The 23035-nt window shown below is 41.7% G+C and overlaps 2 protein-coding genes across 12 annotated transcripts in view; one reads left to right on the forward strand and one right to left on the reverse strand.

The window, feature by feature from the left end:
* The first annotated feature begins 403 nt into the window (after positions 1-403).
* TRNT1 (tRNA nucleotidyl transferase 1) lies at positions 404-18053 on the forward strand. 2 transcript variants are annotated; one of them, XM_029241894.1, is made up of 8 exons: positions 404-419; positions 1499-1673; positions 7455-7648; positions 10633-10771; positions 14660-14786; positions 16038-16231; positions 16873-17126; positions 17321-18053. In XM_029241894.1, exons 2-8 carry the CDS (start codon positions 1526-1528, stop codon positions 17567-17569), a joined length of 1305 nt encoding a protein of 434 aa, XP_029097727.1. In that variant the 5' UTR covers positions 404-419; positions 1499-1525; the 3' UTR covers positions 17570-18053. The 2 variants fall into 2 exon arrangements, with proteins under 2 accessions (XP_029097727.1, XP_029097728.1); XM_029241895.1 differs by lacking the exon at positions 404-419 and adding an exon at positions 602-875.
* A 1405-nt stretch (positions 18054-19458) lies between these two features.
* Positions 19459-23035, reverse strand: part of CRBN (cereblon) — a 950388-nt gene continuing 946811 nt past the window's right edge. For all 10 annotated transcript variants that reach the window (XM_029241884.1, XM_029241885.1, XM_029241886.1 and 7 more), the window contains 3 exons: positions 22792-22856; positions 21826-21957; positions 19459-20443 (listed from right to left, as the gene is read on the reverse strand). In XM_029241884.1, the coding sequence (XP_029097717.1) occupies positions 20263-20443; positions 21826-21957; positions 22792-22856 (378 nt within the window). In that variant the 3' untranslated portion in view covers positions 19459-20262. The remainder of the gene's footprint in view (positions 20444-21825; positions 21958-22791; positions 22857-23035) is intronic.

Here is a 23035-nt window from a genome sequence, read left to right on the forward strand (position 1 = left end):
GGAATAACGTGACATTTAAGCCTGACAAGACCCTGAGAGAGGTTCTAGTGATCGTCTCATTTTACAAAGGAAGCCGGGGTCACTCGACCAAGGTCACACAGGTATGCAGTGCAGATGGCCGCCTAACTACCTCAGGGCCAGAGAGAGGCGCGGTGAGACGTAATTAAAACAAATGTACAGACCCTGGTCCTTCGGGTCGCCCCAGGAGCGACGACTGGCTGCTTAGCCCTGGGAGGAGCTGGGGAACCGCGCTCCAGCGAGCGGCTTCCGCGGGGAGGTGGAAGGGCCGGGGAGAGCCTGCGCGGGCCCCGCCCACGCCCTGCTGCGACTTCCCATTCGCCGTTGATCGGCGCGCGTCAGTGACGTCCCCTCGCCTGCCGCCAGGAAGTGCGCGCGGCGATGACGGCGCAGCGGGGCCGGTGAGCGGGCGCGCGGGGTATCTGCGGGTGCGCGCCGCTGGGAGGGGGAGCGGCGGCGACGACGCGAGCTGCCTGCGGGCTCTCGCGCGGGCCGGGTCTTGGGGAAGGCGGGTGCCGGGGGCAGTGAGAGGCCTCTTCCGCACTAGGGGACAGAGCCCGACGTGGAGGTCGCGGGGCCGCGTGTCCGCCACGTCTCGCTGACCGCGGGCTGCTTCATCGGGCTTCCCCCGGGCTCTTTCCCTTCCTCGCGGCCGGGCCCCTGAGGGTCTCCCATTTCTGTCCAGCACCTGTCGTGGGAGGGGCGGGACACGCCGTTTCAGGGCCTGGGTCCCCCCTCCCTGGGTTTTTCTGAGTTGAATCGGAGGTGGAAGGAAGCGCCGTGTTTGTCCTCCCCAGTGGTCTGGATGAGGGGAGCTCGCCCCCTGGTGGGAAGCGCCTTTGAAACCCGCTTTCCAAGTAAAGAAATGGTTCTTCTCTAGTGGTTTCCGTTGGGGGTCACTTGAGCTCTGTTGTTGCCTCACGGAGGCCCACCTTATGTGGAAAGCGGGGTGGGAGGACGGAAGGCGGGGTGTGGATGGGTGGGATTCAGGAGACGTGATGCGAGGGGCGGATGGTGAATGAGGAAGAAGCCGGGAGCAAGGACCGGTCATGGGGAAATACCTTATTTTACAGTGCCTAGGAAATATCCCTGGGTCATAAGTCTCAGGTGCGTGGGGGCAAGTATGTGACCGTGACTTGTTCTGGAGGAGACCAAGTATTCCTGCATGTCTTTGAGTTACATTTTCAAGAGCCACTGTTCTTGGCAGCCCTCACGCTTTAAACCACCTCCCGGGAGAGCACCCTAACAGTAAAATACACATGCGGGTGTAGTATCAGCAGTATGTGCTTCACGAGTGCAAAACCGGATAACGACAAGTGTAGTTCCAACTGTAATTCTCCCTCCCATTGTCGCTTTTTTCAGCCTCTCATCTGAACAGGAGATGAATGTCTCTCTCTGTTGATAAGTAAAATCGCAGAATATCCCTTTGTTGTCCTACACTTGGAAGTTTCATTGTTGGGCATGCTTGCTTGTCTTGTAGATGTGTGGTTGGTGACTTTATCTCCAGATGCTGAGGTGCCTGGGTCCCTGGCACAGGCAGTTGCTGAGCTGCAGCTGGAGTAGACTGTTCCTTCTGAAGCACTCTCTGTTTACAATGAAGTTGCAGTCTCCAGAGTTCCAGTCACTTTTCACAGAAGGCTTGAAGAGTCTGACAGGTGAGAGATTAGGATGCCTCCTCTTGCTTTGGAAGCCTGTAAAAATGGAGAGGCAGAGGGTTAACGTTTTTTAGCCAACATTCATGGTTTTTTGTTGTTGTTAAGCTAATGAAAGCAGGGTTTACCATGCATGGGTAATCCAAAGCTATAGCCAAATCATGAGAAGAGGCAAATAATGATTGCAGTTAAAAAGCACGGCTTTTGGGCTTCCCTGGTGGCGCAGTGGTTGAGAGTCCGCCTGCCGATGCAGGGGACACGGGTTCGTGCCCCGGTCCGGGAGGATCCCACATGCCGTGGAGCGGCTGGGCCCGTGTGCCATGGCCGCTGAGCCTGCGCGTCCGGAGCCTGTGCTCCGCGACGGGAGAGGCCGCAACAGTGAGAGGCCCGCGTACCGGAAAAAAAAACAAAACCCAGGTACTTTATATGCATCACAGAATTGGGCCTACTAACTTAAGGAGTAGGTACTTTTTCTCTTGTTTTATAGTTGAAGAAACAGAGGCTTAGGAATGTGAAATGCTTTTCCAACGTTTTTATAGCTAATAAGTGGAGAGCTGGATTTTGAACTTGTACAGTCTTGGTTTGAGAACCCAGCTTGTAACCACTAAGGTATATTTCCACCCCAGGTATAAGTGCTCTGTGAAACAACTGAAGGTAGAAGGAAGTGGGAGTTACGTCCATTTGTGCACATGCAGAACTTATCTGGAAGGAACACAGGAAACAACTTGAGCTAAGTGCCGGATTATAGCAGCTTCATCTTGCTTGCCGCAGTTCTATCATTTCTTATGTTGGTTCTCAGTATTAGTTACTGCTGTTGCAGTGCACACAGCTGCATTTCAAAGCCTATGGTATCTTAGTCACGCCTTCAGAAATATATTAAGGTGTATGGATGTAGAAACATGACCTTAACTGTTGGTTTGCCACCCTGGCTGTCCATTAGATTCACCTGGGGAGCTGTCCATTAGATTCACCTGGGGAGCTTTTTATAACATACAGGTGCTGGTGTCCCACTCCTGCCCTACTGAACTGGAATCGGAATCTCTAGGGAGCATGGGCATTTATAAATTTTGATAAAAACTCTCCTCTCTTAATTCTCATGACCAGAGGGTGGAGGAACCATTGCTTTAAAATGACTTTCCTTGCATTAGCATGTTGACAAAGCTACTTTCCTATTCTTGAAATAAGGTGATTTTTTTAGGTGTATGTCAGAGGTAAATGGTCCAGAACTTGTTGATTTTTATAGGTTCTTCACATAGTCTTGAAGTGGAGGGCCTAAAGCAGATGCTTTGCTGTGATTTTATTTATTTAATTTTTTTTTTTGCGGTACGCGGGCCTCTCACTGTTGTGACCTCTCCCGTCGCGGAGCAACAGGCTCCAGACGCGCAGGCTCAGCGGCCATGGCTCACGGGTCGAGCCGCTCCGCGGCATGTGGGATCCTCCCGGACCGGGGCACGAACCCGTGTCCCCTGCATCAACAGGCGGACTCTCAACCACTGCGCCACCAGGGAAGCCCGTGATTTTTACTTAGAGTGAAAAATGCTAGAGACTCACTGTCCCATAGAAGTGAGTCATATATGCTACATAAACTTTTGTGGTAACTGCATTAAAAAAAATAGAGAAATGGGTGAAATGAATTTTAATAACTATTTTTAGTACATCAACTTATTTAATTCCGTATATCTAAGATACCATCATTTTAATGTCAAATTTGTGTAAAAATTATGAGTGAGATAATTCCTTCTCTTGCTTGTAAATCTTTGAAATCTGGTCCTTAGCACGCACAGACCGTCTTAATGCAGACTCGCCGCATTTCACAGTGCTCAAGAACCACGTGTGGCCACTGTTTGTATGGCTCATATCTAGAAGCTTCAGCTTTGAGTTGAATTCTAGCTTGTTCTTTCTTTACATGCCTTTCCCAGCGCCCACTCTTCCCGTCTTCCGTTGTAAGGGCCAAATGATTGGATGTAGGGAATTAACTCTTGGGGACCTATCTCAGATCCTTCTGCATTTTTCTTTTGGAAACAAGGCTGTGGATATTGATTACTGTAGGTCCTTGAACATTTTTTATTTTAACAGTTGCATTTGGCTTACTAACCCTGACTTCAAGAGCTGAGTTTTCTCCACCTTGAGTGGTGAAGTCCTAAGGAAGTTATTAGAGACGGAATAGTATGGTAAGAGAGTGGTAGTATTTGCCCAGTGGTCTGGTCCTCGAAAGACTGGCAAATGGGAGCATGGGCATCTTCTAAGATTGCATTTTTCTAGGTTATAGTGGAACTGGTAAGAATGGAATCTTTTAGTGCAGTGCCCAATGGTTAGAAAATCAACTAATTAGTTTTATTTGATCTTTGCTACTTTCTAAAGACTTGAGTATCCTGGTAAAATATAATGTTCTGTATGAAAACAATGCACAAAAACACACAAAGGAAAAAAAAGGTGGCTGTGATGCTGTGCAGTTTCATACTGTACCAGTTCTTAAATCATGATAGCTGTTTTGCCAAATGTAAAATTAGTTCCCAGCGTGCAAGAATTTGGGAGATTAGGACAGTGTATTATGCTCATACAGCGTTTTATAACGTCAGTTTATGTCATGTAATTTATGTTTCCTTTTGCTAAGGACAGCCATATAATACCAGTGGCATATGAAATTATTTCTTCATTGTATACATGAGACTGAAGTTCCAAACCTAGTGCTTTTTGCCTAAGTTACACGGTTAGTGGACAGGCCGGGGTTGCTGGGAGATAGTGGTCCATGGTTAGCTGTCCGCTGCTGCTTAGGTATGTGATGTCACCAAGTCGTATTAACATTTGGGACAGTTGGAACAGCTGATCACTCTTGAAGTTTGGGAGTTCCTAGAAACGCTAAGGAACAGATAGCTTGTTTTCTGGTAGTAACAGTCGTGCTGTGTAGTGGTCTTTTTACTAACACTTCCTGCCCACTCTCCATCCGTACGACCTCCAATACTCAAAACTCAAAATTGTAAAGTGAAGCAGTTAATGAAAATTTGACTGAAAATTAAAGTAAAATTTCGAAGATAGAAGACAATTACAAGTTTTCTGACAAATTAATGTCTTGGTCTTTTGGCTGCTCTTCAGACTGATTAATAATAGCTTGCTGTCAGTTGTGGCAGCTGACACAAATTAAGACCATTTGGAATGATGAGATCCTGCATTTCATGAGTCTTAAGCTTGAATTTACAATTAAATTTAGTTGTATGAGGTGTTATGTTCACTTGAGTATTTATGTAGTTTACGAAGTTTGTGGGAATGTGGAATGTGTCCTTGTTTCTGTAAGATTGAAGACGTCAGTAACTGAGGGGAAAAAGGAGCCTCTTTAAGCTGGATAAGCCTTACTGTTTTGGGTCAATATAAAATCATGCCTTTCTTGCAGTTTCTATGACTGCTCTTTCACACAGGCACGTACATATGCCTTTATGTGCCATTCTCATTTATATCGAAATGTTAGGATTGTGAGAACTTTTGGACATAGTTATCCATTTCCATAGGGCTAATCAAAATGGTGAATAGATTACTTCCAGTTCTGGAACATTTTTTTTCTGTAATGTAGTTAATACACTGGGTGACTTTGAACTTAAAATTTTATTTTAGTAGACGGAGCTTGAGAATCTCAAAACAGTGGTTATCTTTGTGTTCAGCCTTGACCTTCATCCTCTTAAAGTAGGTTCAAATGAAAGTAAAACTTGCGCATTTTTTGCATTCCAACAGTTTCTTATGTACTCTCTTAAGCTGAAGGAAGAAAAGCTTTTTAAAAAGTATACTTTTCAGTGAAGCGATCCCTCTTTTTTTTCTTTTCGTTCTTTTTCTTAAGCTTGTGTATCACAGTTCAGTTCCGTCGTGAGCCAGTTTGGTATAAAGTTGAGTGAGATAGGTTTGCTACTCTGAGAAGTGGGGAGACAAAGACATAAACAGGTAATTTTAATGTAATTAAAGATAGGCTGCTCTCCCAGCTTAGGTGGAATTCACTTTACTCCACCACGGGGAGAGACTTCCTAAACTGAATTGCAGGAGTTGAGTAAGGGTGAGCTGGGTCAGTGTGTGTTCCCCACTGTGTGACCAGTTAGTGGGTCATAAAGTCAACTTAGTGCTCATGACCAGCATTAAAAAATAGAGGAAAAGAGATAAAGAATAGAATAGATTAGATTGCATGGTATGTATAGTAAGGGTAAGTACTATTTCATGAAACTCTTGTTTACCTTACCTCTCTAAGTCTCAGGAAAACTTTGGACTAACAGATGATTTTTATATTTTAATTTAAGGGGCCATGGACCTCATTTTAAGGACTCATTGGGACTTGAATGGAAATGTGGAGTTAAAGGAGTTTGCACACTTCCTCTGGGAGGGGACTCACGGAAGTGGTAACCCTGTGGGAGAGCCTTTAGTTAAGGCAAGAAGGTAGAGGGAGGGAACCATTGTTATTTTTTAGCAGATCATTTTAGGGAGTCTGCAGAGGTCTGCAGCTGGAAGGCCTGGGAAGAAGAGGCAGAGGAGGAGGAAGACAAAGAGCACAGAGACTGGCGTGGGGACGGACGATGACGTTTTGAGCTGTGATTAGTGTTGCTAGAGCTCTGATGCCTTTAGCCAAACGCTCAGGTCAGCGCTCTCCTGCCAAAGGCCAGCGGGAGCACCCCTTGCTGAGACGGGGAGCCCTGACCGTGGGGAACCTTGGGGCACCTTGGGGCCTCTGAGTAACAGGGGTGTAGAAAGGACGTCTTGTAGGATTTGAGCTTGAATCACGTGTTTTTGGGGCAAGTTGAAGAAGCGGGGCTTTGCTGTGCATCAGGTGGTGTCAGGAAGCAGGGGTTAACCTGTGATTGTCTTAATGATTCTTACCTGGAAGATGGGAAGCCTACATACACAGCGTGAGGCTAACGCTGACTGGGAACTAAGAGTATCCCACGTATGAACTGTTACCCGGTGCTGTCTGGACAGTGTTTGTGTCATCTGTTCAGACATGATGACAAGTTGTCTTGATCCTGGTCACAGGGTGGCCTTGTCTGCTGTGGATGTTCTCTGCCACGGTTCTGTCCACAGGAGGCCACCTGGGCCTCATTGTGCGTGTCCAACTCATAGCAACACCAAGGCATGGGTGGTGGTGTCAGGCCGGGTCCTGGACGTCATGCTCACTGGGTCCCTGTGGTGTCCCTTAGTCACATGGGTGGTTTTGGTGGACTCGGCCTTGTCCTCTGCCTGCTTTGGGTGTCCTGGACTCAGGTCCTCATGGTGGCCCCAGTGTCATATGGCTTCTCCATAGAAGAGCTCTGAGCTGGTTTCAGACATCAGATGTCGATTCTTTCTTGAAGGGTTCTTAGCTATAACGTTTATCGTGTGTGGTGTGATAGACTAATGCTGATGGCTTCCTGCATGAATATGTTGCCTCAGCACAATACACAGAGAGAAATATGTGCAGGAACACTTCACAATTCTAAAGGATGCACATAAATCCGGAGGGGGAGAGAGAGCGCGGAATTATTCACCTTACTGTTTAGTAGTAATTCAAATTTACATTGATGACCTTGAAGCACTGTGGAATTCTAAATTATCTTCCGAATTAACCTAAAAGAAATTTTGCACGTTCCCTGCTTCTCATGTTTGTTAGAGGCATTCTGCTGTAGGCAGGTCACTTCATTGCTGTGGGCCTTGATCTCCCAATTTTTATGTAAAAAGGCTGAGTTCAGTAATCTCTGCTGTCCCAAATAGATGGGAAAACTTGTACTTCTGCGCTTAAAAGAAACACACTGAAACAGAAAACGTTCTTTTTCACCTCAGAATTATTTGTCAAAGAAAATCATGAATTAAGAATAGCAGGAGGAGCAGTGAGGGATTTATTAAGCGGAGTAAAGCCGCAGGATGTGGATTTTGCTACCACTGCTACCCCTGCTCAAATGAAGGAGCTGTTTCAGTCAGTCGGCATTCGTATGATCAACAACAAAGGAGAAAAGCACGGGACGATCACTGCCAGGGTAAGTGAAAAGTTTGACAGGAACTGCATTGCCTTTTTTGGTAAGTTAAAGAATTGTTATAGATCATTTGTAGTTTTTAAAAAGCGAATAACAAAAAGCCTAGTTTAACAAAAAAAAGTCAGTCTCCTCTATCCTCTATTAAATCCTGCATCCTCCTTTGCTGAAGGCCCTTTTATTTTTATAGTAGTTACTTTTTCCCTCCACATTTCTAGAAAAGACCTTTCTACGCTCCAGTGTTTCATTTTCGTTGTACGCGGGCATCTCACCGTTGTGGCCTCTCTTGTTGCGGAGCATAGGCTCCGGACGCGCAGGCTCAGTGGCCATGGCTCACGGGCCCAGCCGCTCCGTGGCATGTGGGATCTTCCCAGACCGGGGCACGAACCCGTGTCCCCCGCATCGGCAGGTGGACTCTCAACCACTGCGCCACCAGGGAAGCCCCATTTTCGTTTTTAATTTCCAGTCTTAAGATGTTGCTTGTTGACTTCCTGCAGGGAAGGTGATTGAGCCTTCTTATCACACCCTCCTCAACAGCAAGCACATACGATGCTCGTTCCCTCATTTTCTCAGTACACATATGCCATAATTTTTGGTTAAATCAGTTCATAACTGTTGTTTATGGCTAGATCGTGCAGTGTGTTTCAACTACATTCCTCGTGTTCCGTGCTTTGGGTTTTCCCTGCAGTTAACGGCGTAGTTCTGTGACACAGCTCTCGTGTGCTGCTCATTCATTCCTCCTGTGCTGTGCAGTTCCTCCCGGTGGCTTTCACCACGTCAGTTCCTTTTTCTGGAGCCAGCTCACCGGCTGCAGTCTGTCTTCTCCCATCTGTGCGTCCTAGGCCGGCTCCCCACTCACGTCCTGGGATTTCCCCACACCAGATCTTGTGAGCTTCCTTGGCCTCTTACTTACCAGACCTCCTGGTTCCTGATCCCGTGGTAGTCTTTCCTGGATTATGCCCTCATTTTGGTAACCTCAGAGAGCTTTCCATGTGTGAAATGTTTTTATTTTACCTTCACACTGATCTGATAGTTTGGTTGGCTGTGGAATTCAAGGCTGGGAATTATTTTCAGGCAGAAATGTAAAAAAAGGCTTTGTTTTTCTACCTTCCAGTGCTGCCATTGAGAAGTCTGAGCTCATTCGAATCTCTCCTTTGTTTGAGACCTGATTATTATTATTTTTTTCTCCTCTTGGAAGCCTTTCTGATCTCTTTATCTCTGGTGTTTTCAATTTCAAGATGACGTGCCTTGGCTCGGATTTATTTTTTCATTCATTGTGTAGGGCACTTAGGGCCCCCTTGTGTTCCCCTCATGATGTCATCCCCTTTGTTAAATGTCTCTCCCTTTGGAAAATCCCGTGATGTTGGACGTTGGACCAGAGGGGCTCATCTCCTAGTTTTATCTTTTGTCTCTTATTTTATATTCTCATTTGTTTTATTTTACTTTGAGATTGCCTTAACTTGATCATCCAGTTTTCCTATTGTATTGGCAACTTTTGCTGTCTTCTAAATTTTCAAGGTCTTTCTTACAGTATGTTTGAAAGCTTCCTGTTCTTGTTTCAGATGCAGTATCTTCTCTTATTTCCCTTAGGGCATCAATTTTAGGTACTTCGACAATGTCTTTATTTCCTCTGAGCTTGTTCTGTCTTTGCTGTTGGCTTTCCTTCGGTGTGGGTATTTTTTGATCTCTCTTTATGTTTGGGTGATCTACTGTGTGCATAATGACCTGAGCACTTTACTGTAGTTCTGTGTGGGAAGCGTCAGCCAGTTAGTTATGGGACCACCACTGTCAATATCAGGAGGACTTTTCATTAGGAGACGTCAGAGGAATCCTCCAGTGTTACCCAGGTTAGAATAAGCCTGCTTGTTAGCATATTGAAAACCAAGCGGGGAAAGGGATAGGGGTTATGTTGGTTTTTCTTCATGTTATTTTCATTGTGGTGCATCACTCCCATGGTCCCGTGTCTGGTGCCCCAAGTTCTGATTATTTTGGAGTCAGCCTTTCTGGTTAATCTCTGTTTCTCTGCTTGGGTGAGGGAGTCACTCTGGAGGTCTAATTTTTTCTTACACGGATTTTCAGCAGTCTTCATATTTCATGCCCTTTTCTTTGGGATAACTTGTGCCTCAAATTCCTGATTCTGGAATTCTGTAGTGAGAACTAGTTTGTTTGTAGAGAAGAATATGCATGAGGTTGAGAGGAATTCTAGAACAGACTTTTACTGATCATTAATGACTTTCAGTTCCTAATGAAGAGATTCCGAACTCCTGCTTGGCATGTAGCGACCTTTGCTGTCTTCCCCTACGTGCTGATATGCTACTTGTGCAGTGTGCTTTCTCTTACACGTATCCCTCTTCCTCTCCATTGTGCCTTTGGTCATCTTTTCTCTTCATCTGAATGTTCTTCTTCCCACATCTGCATGTACATATCCTACTTATTTTTCAAGGCTGAGACCGCATGTCCCTCTAACATGAGGCTACCCACCTTTTCCCAGCTGGAGGTAATCTCTCTTCCCGAGATATATGTGGCACTGTATTTTAACCTCATTGATGATTACCAGTAAAGGAGCTGCAGGGTGTGGTACCTGTATTTCTTCCTCTGTCAGTCCTTCACTCTGGTATATATTCTGTAAATTGATATTCAGCTCTTTGCAAACTGGAGCTGTTAAAAAATATTTCAAAGAGTAGTCTGGTTTGAAATTGAAGAACCAGAATATACTGTTTTTAAGGGCTCTTCCCTTCTGCCACATGATTTGTCAGACATGCCATTTTTATATGTCAGACTCATCTTTTTAAATTAAGATGGGTTTATTATTTCTTAAAAATATTCTTTGGATCTATCTTTGAATACTGTGGGTGTCTTCCTGTCTCAAGGTATATGTGCACTAGTTGACTGTAAAAAGAAAGAAGATACCTGTCAGGACTAACATGTTATTTTCAATTCATCCAGTGATACTAAAAACGAATTTTAAAAAAACATATATTTATTTCCAGCTTCATGAAGAAAATTTTGAAATAACTACACTACGGATTGACGTTGCCACTGATGGAAGACATGCTGAGGTCGAATTCACAACTGACTGGCAGAAAGATGCTGAACGCAGAGATCTCACTATAAATTCTATGTTTTTAGGTAATATATGTAGATAATGTTTTAATTCAGTCCAAATGCCTTCTTTCTGAGTGAAACCTGCATCCTGGAAACGTTCCCCAGCATGAGGGGTTGCATTAGTTTCTTCTAAGAGACAGCCTATTGGTTAAAGACGGCCCTGGAGCCGAGATCCCTGGGTTCCTCGGACTCCATCATTCTCTCGCTGTAAAATGAGGAAGGTGATATTAGCTTCCTTTGCAGGGTTGTTGTGAGGATTAAAGGAGTTGGTCATGGCGAATCCCTGGCACAGTGCCTGGCACCTTATTAATCGCATCTAAAAATGTTAGGTTTCGGGTCAGAAACGTGCACTCAGACACACACCCGCTGTGCCCCTTTTCCTCTGTCTTTCCCGTGCACACATTCCACCCCTTCCTCTCTGCTGGTGCCGGTGGTGCACTTGGTCAGTGACTTCACCTCTTCCGTTGCCTGTTGCTCCGTGTGCCGAGCACCACTTCACAGTCTTCTGTAGCACTGTGTTTCAGGAATTGTCTGTACTCCGTCAGAGTTGGCGTGTGAGAGGGAACCTATGTATCATCTCAGCTTAACTTGTTCATGAAAGGAGTGAGAATCATAATGGGAGTAGATGTGAATTAGGTTAGTGTTTTGGTGCACAATTGAAGCATTATTTTTTGTCCTTTAAATTTTAGACAAGCTCTTTAGGTTTAAATCTCTGGATTAGAAAAGAGAGACGGAGCATCCACTCTTCGTAACCTACTTTGGGGCACGGTAACTGTGAAAGGAATAAGCAGTGGGTTCCACTTCGTGGGATGGGGAAGGGGGCTGTAGGCCCAGATGGGATCTCTTGCTAATTACATTAATGCCAAATAACACTTCTAGAGCACCTACTCGGTTCGAGGCGCATCAGTGCTCACTTGATATACTTTAGCTCATTTAATTCTCAGAAAAGTTCCATAAAGTGGGTATTAAACTCGTTCGACAGATGAGGAAACAGACTCAGAGATGTTAAGTACTTGAGCTCAAGTCATGGAGAGCCTTGATTGGTTTCCGAAGCCTGGGTGATTTATGACCAAAGGCAGCCCAGCTGGAGGCATGCTTTCTCTCCATTAGGGGGTGGAACTCCAGGTGTTAATTTCTTCTTACATCAGTTTTATTTAAACTGCTCCAACTAGTGCAGTGTATGAAAAATCTTAGAACTAGCTTCTCATATGCAGACAGAACTAAAAGAAACTAATAGTCTTTTTCAAGATACTATTTTATAAAAATAAAAACTGTTCTTATCGGTACTACTGTTTTCTAACATTTGCTGAACCCTCATAATGTGCCGGCCACTGTTCTAAGCCCATCACATAAATGTAATCTTCCCACCAACCCTATGAGTAGTTCCTGGTATTTAACTCACGATAATTTGCTCAAAGTCCTGCAGCTGGTAAATTGGAGAATTAGGATTCCAACGTAAGCAGCCTGGCTCCAGAGGTCACATCCTTAACCACCACATTATGCTCAGCAACACAGCTTTATTTCTCATTTTTATTCATCATTTTTTTTAAAGGGTATTCAGAGCAAAACAAAGTACACACTGATATATACTCAGTAATCCTTACCTTTAGCCCATTTTCCCATCTAGACTTTTCAAGCCTTATCAGATAAAGCATTCCTGGTTCTGGGGGTGAGGGTTACTTTGCTTTTCAAACTCTTATTTTCCGTTTTGTCACACTTATGTTTTTTTCCTCCAAATTTGATCTTCCCTTCACTGAAAAAGATCTTATTATTTCCACATTCCCCAGGGAGTTAAGAGTCTCTTCGTTAAGAGAAGTAACATGAAGAGACAGATATATACCACATTTATGTTCTACTTTGTAATCGTTATCTTTGTCTCTTTATGTAGTTTTTTGTTTATTTGTTTTCATTTCCTGCTATATGTTTCTGAATCTGGAGCCTTATAAATTGGCTCTAAGTGTCAAAATGCCACATCAACCAAAAGAGCTTGGCAAGTATTAAGCCTGAGTTTACCAGTGTCTTTGCATTTGGGATAATCAAAGAGCACTCAGGTTCAAGAGAATTAAAATGACAAGTGGTCATTTTTTGTAATAGTGGCAGTGCTTCCTCTCTGTGATGCCATGAGGTGAAGTCTCTCTTAGGCTTACAGAGCTCCCCGTTTGGGTGGTTGAATGGTACCTGTGTCTTTGCTCGAAGTGTTTCTTTTTTTCCTCCTTAGTTCTCAGGGTGACCATCTGTCTCAGTTTGCCTGGGACTGAACAAATTCCTGAGACCTGCGATTTTCAGTTTTAAAATCAGCAAGGTCCTGGGATAACTGGGATGAATTGATCACTTTATTCATACCTGAGGTTTTATGCACTTTATATTAAAATTAGGTTTTTTTCATTTTGTTCAACATGTGAGAGAGCATATTGTGGTAGAAATTGGTTTACAACATTTTGAACGGATATTAGGTTCACATGGTTCAAAATTCGCAAAGTTTAAAAGGCTGCATGGTGAAGTGGCACCATCAGATTTACTGTCCCCTTGCTGACAGTGTAATAAGACTTGGATCCTTGCCAAGCTGATACAAAGCTGAAAAATGGTATCTCATAAACTTGCATGTCTTATGACTAAGGTTGAAAATCTTCATTTTTAAAGAGGCTTTTTGTATTTCCTTGTATATATTTTTAGCTCATTTTTCCATTTATGTGGTCTTTTTCTATTTAAGAGCTTTCTGTAGATTATCAAAATTAGCCATTTGTCTCTATGATACAGACTGAAATGTGGTTTTCCCAGTATGTCATCTGTCTAATGCTTTGCATTGTGATGTTTTTTTGCTATGCAGCCATATCTGATGTTTTATGTAGTTGGATTTATTAATTTCTTTGAAGGCTCTGGTGGTGTGTTTTGTTGTTTCTTCTTGGTAATTATATTTTACCGATAGGGACGACGAAAGGTCATCCCTATTTCAGGATGATAAAATTGTTTCCTATGGTTTATTATTTATTACTTTTAGTACTTAGTTTCTCCAGAGAGTTTTTACTACTGTGTATTGTTTCCGGATTATTTTGGCAGTTCTTGTTTATTTTCCATTATTCACTTGAAAATCAGCTTGTTTGATGTTGTCTCAGCCCACTTCATACTGGCATAGGTCTTGTTTAGTTTATTGAGTGTATTTAATTGCTGGTGTAAATACAGCCTTTTATTCCATTATATCTTCCATTTGATACTGGATATAGATGAATGCTATTCATGTCTGTATTTCAACCTTGTAAGTCTTCACTTTGCTTAGTTTTTACTGTTTGTGATAGTTTTTAGCTAATTTCCTTAAGTTTTCCAATTTTTTTCTCAGTTCCTTTTAATTTTTTGAATTGAGGTAGTAATTGAAATTACAACATTAGTTTAAGTATACAGTATGATTTGCTACTTGTATATATTAAGAAATGATCACCACAAAAAGTCTAGTTAACACCTGACACCATACATAGTAACAGAATTTTCTTCCCCTTGTGATGAGAACGTTTAAGGTCTTCTATCTTACATGGAATACAGTACTGTTACCTATAGTCACCATGCTGTGCATTACCTCCTCAGAACTTATTTACTTTACAGCTAGGAGTTTGCACCTCTTGACTCTCTTCACCCACTGCACCGGCCCCTGGCCTCAGCCTCTGGCAACCGCCAGTCTGTTCTCTATCTGTGAGCTTGTTTTTTTAAGATTCTATATAAAAATGAGGTCATACGGTATTTGTCTTTCTCTGTCTGGTTTATTTCACTTAGCATAATGCCCTCGAGATCCATCCATGTTGTCACAAATGGCAAGATTTCATTCTTTTTTATGGCTGAGTAATATTCCATTGTATATGTGCCATTGTTTTCCAGCTCTTATTTGTTAATAGTGGTTTTTCTTCCCTCTTTTCTAATGAATAGGTTTCGATGGTACTTTATTTGACTATTTTAATGGTTATGAAGATTTAAAAAATAAGAAAGTTAGATTTGTTGGACAAGCTAAACAGAGGATACAAGAAGATTATCTTCGAATTTTAAGATATTTCAGGTAAGGATTTTTATAAATTACATTAATGATACAGTTTTGAATATTATTACCAGAGCACAATTCTGATCATGTGAAATGCACAGCAGGTTACTGTACACAGTGGTGACATCCCAAATGCCTGTCTCCAAGAGACAGGATACTGTGGCTCATGATACTTAGATACTTCATCTTTTCATTGTGCAAAGCAGTTATTTGCTCCTTTCTGTGATGATCTTTTAAATAATTCAGCTTTAAAAAGGTCTTTTTTCTTTCTGATTATTTTCTGCACCGTTCATTCATTACACAGATATGAGGGCTTATCACAAGCCAACCCTTGTGCTAGGTGCTTTGAACAGAGTAGTGAGTCAAAGTATGCCTTCATATGGCTTACCGTTTTAGGTGGTCATGGGAAATCTGTCCGAAGAATTGGGAAGGTATGAAATGCATTTGGGTGGTCTTGTGGGTAGCAATGCTTTTTCAACTCTGAACTCTAACATTTAAGAAAACTACTGTAACTGGCTAATTTATGTCTACTGATATTAATTTTTCACTGGTTGGGATCACTCAGAATATTCTTTGACAGAGTCTACATATTTTGTCAATAAATGCTATCCCTTTAGACTTCAGTGTTTGCAAACCATCTCTCTTTACAAATAATAGGACAGAGACTGAGGCACAGCCATAGCCATTTAATCATTTAATTTAGATCACTAATGAACGAATTTTGAAGATATGAGTGGTAAAAACAGGTATACTTTAATGCTTCCAGTTCTGAGAGTCCATGAAATACACTCCCTTGTCTGCAGCGAGATTTGTTTTATTTGAAGCTCTTAATTATAAAAGTATTGATGTGTACAGACAGGCAACCTTTGAGGGATTAAGACTCCTCCAGCGTGGCGTTTCAAGTCTTGTTTTAGTGCCTGGAGAAGACTGCTCTGGTTTATGCATCCAGTGTCAGTACCAATTCAGAGACCTCTTTTGATGGCCATTCTGACGTTTCAGTCAGTGATGTGAAAGTGCAGTGAGGCGGGGGTCTGGTTCTTGCTGACTTTAAGGTTACTTATACTTTATTGGACCTCAGGTTTTCTCATGGGAGAAAAGAGAGAAGGTGAACTGACCAAGATGGTTGTTAAGGTCCCTCCTAGACCTAACTACTTCTCTGTTGTTTCTGATTAAATAGATGTCTGCAATAGTACTGGTAAAATGACAAGCAGATTTTTCTGGTGAAACACCGGCATAGAGGTAGTACACTCTGAGACTTTTGCTTTGTAGGTTTTATGGGAAAATTGTAGATACACCTGGTGACCACGATCCTGAGACTTTGGAAGCAATTGCAGAAAATGCAAAAGGCCTGGCTGGAATATCAGGAGAGAGGATTTGGGTGGAACTAAAAAAAATGCTTACTAGTAACCACGTAAATCATTTGATTCACCTCATCTATGATCTTGATGTGGCTCCTTACATAGGTGAGTCCAACTTAAAAAGTTTGCCTTTTTGGTCATGAAACACATCTGGTTTAAAAATTTCGTAAGAAAAAAATGTTTAACAATTCTAAAAGGAAAAATAGAGTATTTTAAAAGATGGTAAACTTTGAGGTCAGGAGTAGGACAGTTTTTTCACAGGTAGGGGACAGCTCAGAGACAGCACATTGTGGTGGAACAAAGTGGCCTCTGGAGTCAGTCCATCCTGGGTTTCAGTGAGGCTTTGCCACTTATCAGCTTTGTGACTTGCCTTATTTCCTTACGTGTTAGTTTCTGAATCTAACAGAGGGGTATGAAAGTGATGGCATCTGTCTAATGGAAGGGCTGAGAGCTTCCAGGAGCTTTAATACATGTACAGCACGGAGAAGACCTGCCTTATACATGGAAATAGTTCAGTAGGTTTAAAATTAATATTCAGAAGCAACAGCGGGATTTTGCGATGTGGGAGAGGGCAGCAGCAGTGTACCAGTGGTTCATCTGTAAGATGGAGCAGCACATTGGACCCATAGTGAGCCCTGGGGCCAGGGCATTTCTGCAAACGGAAACAGTGTTTGCTTAAGATATGAATTTATTTTATTAAATTTATTCTTTCTAAAAGTGGGTTAAAAATGCTTTTGTCCCTACAGGCTTACCTGCTAGTGCAAGTTTAGAAGAATTTAACAAAGTCAGTAAAAATGTTGAAGGTTTTTCCCCAAAGCCAATGACTCTCTTGACCTCACTGTTCAAAGTACAGGATGATGTCACAAAATTGGATCTGAGGTTGAAGATTTCAAAAGAAGAGAAGAATCTTGGTTTATTTATAGTTAAAAACAGGAAAGATTTAATTAAAGCAACAGATAGTTCAGAACCTTTGAAACCCTATCAAGATTTCATTATAGATGTAAGTATGTTCTGGGCTTGGTCAGAATATAAATCATCTTTGCTAATTGTGGAACACATTTATTAATACTAAGACCCACAAAGTATTATGTGAATTTCTTTTATTTTAAATGAAAAATTTCACATTGAGCATTTATTTAAATTTTAGGATAAGATCATTAAGCAAGTGTGGTAATGTTTGACTTTGGCCCTTAGTCTAGAGACTCCGATGCAACTGCTCGTGTGTGTGAACTCCTCAAGTACCAAGGAGAGCACGGTCTTCTGAAGGAAATGCAGCAGTGGTCCATTCCTCCATTTCCTGTAAGTGGCCATGACATCAGAAAAGTGGGCATTTCTTCCGGAAAAGAAATTGGGGTTCTCTTACAGCAGTTGAGAGAACAGTGGAAGAAAAGTGGTTACCAAATGGAAAAAGATGAACTGCTAAGTTACATAAAGAAGACCTAAATTTGATGAGAGCTGGCTACTAAAAAAGCAGAAACATTTTGGTAAGACTAGTTTTTTCCCGTCCCCCCTTAGTGAGATTGAAGAGACTGGAATAAAAGCCAGCTTAGAGGATCTCTTCAGAAGAGTAAAGGTCTTATTTTGTGAAATATAATTATATTTCAGGCATTAAAGGAAAGTCTACCTCCTCTTAATCTGATTTATATCACTGAACCTTGTAATTCTTTTGGAATAGTTCCTACTGAGGAGAAAAAGGAGCTGGCTTCGCTTAATCTGTCTAGGTTTTTTTAAAACAGCGGGGTTTTTGGTTTGTTTTTGCATAGGGCAGTACTAAGATTAATCCTAACACGTGGTAACTAACTGTCTTGAAAAAGGTGTTTCTTAGTATTTGCAATGGAAATACCTGGTTTAATTTTCTACAATAATTGTGTATGATAAGTGTCGGTTTTTATCTGAATTCCAGAATAAACTTGTGCTTGAAAATAGCTGACAAATTTGCGTATACAAAATGTGAAGATCAGATGTGTCCCAGGTGGCCGTCATTCCTACACTCAGGACTTGTTATAGGGAGCTGTACTTTAGTATGTAGTTGATACGTTTCTCTGCCATGATGAACAATTTCTGTAACTTCCTGCTAAGCCGGGAAAGATTAGCTTGAGGGTTAGTCTTGAGGAATTGGAAGATAAATGTGGGTATCTATATATGTGTGTGTGTGTATATATGACAGGTGCCATATACATAGTGACGGTACTCCTGTCTCTTTAAAGTAAAATAAAGGTTATGGCCTTTTGCTCTTTAAAGATGTGAGGCTAGATGCTTGCAGTGGGTGAAGAGGTGTATGGCACAAAGTATTGTTCATTCTGACATTTTTCCTTTCTGTGTAGCCAGTCAGAGCATCTTTGTGCGCTACTGGTAAATAGCAATTTTGGACCTTGATAAAACAATCTTGAAAAGCATATTTCTGTTAAAGCCCTGCTAAGAGGAAGTGTGACAGTGTACAAACAGGGGCTATGTTGCAAGAAAGGGAGCCTCAGAAACGACTGCACACAGGTCAGTAATTAAATGTCTTATAACCCACTGAAATATTTAAGATACATATTTGGAACTAACACTGTAGAATTCGTACTGTGCTATATAGGAAGTATGCAGAGTTGAGGTCTGGTTTCGTCATGTATAAAGAGACTTTTTAAAATAGTATATGCATGTTTTTATATACCAGGAAATTTTATTTGCAAGTGTCAGTAAATAATATAGAACATTCTGAGATTACACTCTTCAGGGGGCCAAATGTTCCCTCACTACACCTGGTTTAGATATAAAGAGATGTGCCGTGCTACTGAAAAGAACTCCCTGGAGTCCCCTTTAGAGGACGTTTTAGTTCAGTGTAAGACTGACTATATGAACAAATAGAGTCATTAAAAACCCAAGGTTATTATTATTAGTCGTAACAAAGTAAAGGTTAGGCATATCGAATACAGAAGGGGCACATGCTAAAAAACCGACAGCGTTCTTGAGTTGCTTTTCATTTACTCTCTTTACATAAATGTGCAACGTGATACTCGGTTGCCGATTCCAGGCTAGGCAGTCAAAACCATTGCGTGTTTGGAAGAAGAAAATATTGACAAATTCAAACGAGAAATTTAACAGTCCGTTTTTGGCCACATCCCTTGTACCCGATTAGCTGAACTTCTCCCAATGAATATGTAAAGCAGTGAAGGAACATCAAAATTATGCAAATGTAAAAGTATCCAATAAACCCCTTGAATGTATAAGCAAAGAGGTAGGTGGCAAATCAGTCTGTCTAGAACTTTATCTTAAGAATTATTTCTTACACCTAGATTATCTGCTTATGAGTAGATATTTTACATTATTTAAACAAAGAACATGTTTAATTTAGTTTTGCTCTTACAGTTTACTTACAGAGTTTCTTTAGTTTACATTGAACAAAGTAGCCTATAAAATACATTAGCACATCTCACTTGGAGGAAGGGGACGTGTTTTAGCATCTGTGTTCCACAGTAGTCTTAGGTTCAAATGGAACTTTGGAACAGAATAACCACACACTGAGCAAATACACAAAATACGACTTTCACTTAACAAACATGTTGGGGCTCAAACTGTGTATTAGGTAACTCTTTAGTTTCTCTGAGATACTGATGTGTAAATTTGGAAAGTTTCATTAATGAAAATCAGAAAGAACAAAGCCCTTTTAAAATAATACGCACTGCCTTGCCTCTTTCAAAAAGGAACAGTACTAGTGCTTGGCACCCTAGCTTTTGGAAACTTCTGCTGTTTGGAGCACTGATACAAACGTGCCATTCTGTTCCATGGATCAGGATCAAGTGAGGAACCCTCACATTATAAGAATTTATAGGAATTTCAGGTATGTTTTGCAGGAAATACTCTCACCAGTTTGTTTTACAGAGGTCTTCATGTCCTGTCAGATCCCACAGAATAAGAGCACCAAGCTCCTAAAATAGATAACTCCCGAAACCACATATTCTAGACTGCTTTTCATCCTCTTCAATAGTATATTTTAGTCTAAAGCTTCAAATACTGTTGTTTGACTAGGAAACTGCAACCTTCCATGTAATGTCGCTTTTTACTTCGGTATGCATCAAAAGGAGTAATTTCCAAAGCAGACCTGATGTTAGAATACCGATTTTGCTAAGGAACCTTATCCCTACCGTATTCGTTTATAAGCAGAGTATTATTTTGTCTGGGCTTATGTCATCTTCAGTGTCTGGGATCGTGGGCAGCAGAGCAGATCGAGTCAAACCCCAGAATTTTTGAGGTGACATGTCTTTTTTGGTGGCTGTAAATTTCCATCCAATATGACTTGCACAGATCCTGCACTGGGCAATGGTCCAGGCGAACCTATAAAATTAAGGAAAGGTATCAGCTGAGGCTGTGTATCCCAGCCTATCACCATATAACCTGTCGGGAAGACAGATCTTAGAGCCAAATTCTAAGAATGGGAAGAAGGAATACTCTGAGTTTGGATTTATATACAGTTTCCTGAGACAAACCTCACAAAAAGATTTTCTAGTTTGTATGGTTCATCATGGTAATAATGCATCAGTCTTTATATATATTACTTGATCGTGCTCTTAAGCTGTGCTTAAAATTTTTTTCTCCAATGCCAAGAAAGAAAAAAATCTTATTAATACAGATGTTTTTATACAAATTGCTGGTTGCCAGGCCCACACTAAATTGCACCTGCATTTTCTTTGTTTTGTATTGCACTCAAGTTAGTTAGAAAACAGCAACCACCTGCAGAAATATGCACTTTTGTGTGAGTTAAAACTGGGGATGGGGATGGGGGAGGTAAGTGTTTTTCTCACGTAAGAAAGATTTCTAAAATGAGAATGATTTGTCAGGTAATTCATCCAAAAATACAAGCCATGGCTTTACAGCAAGTATAAGCACTAATCCCTACTCAGCTTGCCTCTTTCAAAATAAAAAGGCTGAGCCAGTATTTGGACAAATAATGGGGGGGGGGGGTCTTGAAAATAATATGGCTCAAGGAATCTAACAGGTGGTGTTGTTGGCCCCACAGTCATACTCTGAAAGGCACTGGGCTAAAGTAAAAAACAAAACAAAACGTGCACACTAGGAGAAAAGCAAGCATGGTTTCTGCGTGTTTCGTGTCTATTATCACTGCTTGGGTAACATTCTCTAGTTTAACACTTTACAGAATACAGATACACAGTGGACCCTCGATCAACGCAGGGGTTAAATCCGCCTATAATTTACAGTTGGCCCTCGTACCTGTGGTTCCTCTAGCATCCAACGATTCAACCAACTGCAGACCAGGCAGTACTGTAGTATTTACTGTAGTATTTTACTAGTGAACCATACCTGCGTCTAAGTGGCTGCAAACAGTTCAAACCCACGTTGTTTAAGGCTCAAATGTAGTTTTACTGGGTCATACAACAGTTGATTTTCAGATGGAGCTGACAGGACAATGAGTGTGGATTGATTAAGTGTATAGTTAATCTGAGGAGAAGTACAGTTGCCACCTTCTTTGTCCCTAACCTTACATTCAGTGAGACTGTGCAAGAAGAACGTTTTCTAGCCGTTCATGAAATGAACATTTAAATAGAATTATTCACTTCATTGTCTACTTCTGATTATAATTCTAGCAGCTCTGCTTAGGACTCTACTTCTGATTATAATTCTAGCAGCTCTGCTTAGGACTCTGGGTTTTTCTTCCCAATTAAGGCAAAACCAAAAAAAAGTGACCACCACCACATTACCCAGGAAACCAGCTGTGCTCTGTAGAAGGCCGGCCGATCAGATTCAAGTTGCAGGCCTTATACACGGTAAGCGTCTCATGCACGTATCCGTGAGGATTCACGTAAGCTGCCATCGGCCCACATAAGGATAAACTAAAACAAAGAATCAGTACAGAGGATAAGGCAAGTCAAAATGGGGTGGGGTGGGGTGGGGTGGGGGTAAATAAAAGTTCACCAAGAAACAAGGTTCTAAGAGCTATAGTTTTGAACCTTTTAGTTAAAACTACTACTAAGGGGTTGGCAGTCAGTCAGCCCAGTTTTATTTGGTCTAAATGGTTTCCATGATGACAAAAAGGAAAATACTGCTAGTTTTTTAAATCTTCCTCAAGATATACATTGTCAAATACGTGGACTCAACTTCCCCTAAAGGAGCCTGAGAGGAGAAGTCCAGTGAAAGTTTCCACTTGGTCATTCTTGGGCATCTGAGTACTCAGCAAACAGCAGTTCTTCCCTTCTTGATTCATAATGACTTTGTTGTCAGAAAGTAATTTCCACACAAACACTGTCACACAGCATCAGTACATGTTCAGAAGCATGTCGTCCTTTATCTTTGACGCTATGTGGTGAAACTGATGTTTGAGTGAAATATCATGGGAGGTAGGTCCTTAAGCACTAAGAAGATATCCTCTAATTGACAGATTTTCAACAAGGAAGGTGGTGGCGGGGGTGGGGACGAGAGGACTGCTCAGCTGTTTTACTTCACCATGCTCATTACCTATGAAAAATGGTTTACATGCCCCCACTGTTGTGCTGGGTACCCAATCAGGAAGACTGTCTTACCCAACGGCGGAGTTAATTCCCGCCCTATTTCATTTGCTGTATTTGTCATTTATATGGAGAACGGAAATACGGTCTTGCCTGTAATTCTGTTATAGCGGTTGGCAAAACGTATTCAGATCTATGCTAAAAATATAATAAAGATCTCACCTGAATATTTCATTTTTGGTTGTTATTTCTGTTTCTTGACATTGTTTACAGCAAAGAGACGTACACTAAAAAAATTTAAGAGAAAATTAGTGGGGAAAATGCTCCCAAGGCGTTGATCCCTCTGATTATCATATTTTCCTTCCAACCGTTCAACAACATAGTTTTAAAGATGGGACAAGAAAAACACAATCTGAGATCTAACACACATTCACTCACAAAACTCATGACCTTCTAGGACAGAGAA

The sequence above is a fragment of the Monodon monoceros genome, unplaced genomic scaffold (genome assembly GCF_005190385.1).
Source record: "Monodon monoceros isolate NGI ecotype Baffin Bay Population unplaced genomic scaffold, NGI_Narwhal_1 Super_Scaffold_3, whole genome shotgun sequence".
Lineage (NCBI taxonomy): Eukaryota > Metazoa > Chordata > Mammalia > Artiodactyla > Monodontidae > Monodon > Monodon monoceros.

Coding starts and splice junctions, on each gene's coding strand:
- TRNT1 (XM_029241894.1), top strand. CDS start 1,526: ATGCTGAGGTGCCTGGGTCCCTGGCACAGGCAGTTGCTGAGCTGCAGC. Junction 16,232..16,872: donor TGATGTGGCTCCTTACATAG/GTGAGTCCAACT, acceptor TTGTCCCTACAG/GCTTACCTGCTAGTGCAAGT. Junction 17,127..17,320: donor ATCAAGATTTCATTATAGAT/GTAAGTATGTTC, acceptor TTTGGCCCTTAG/TCTAGAGACTCCGATGCAAC.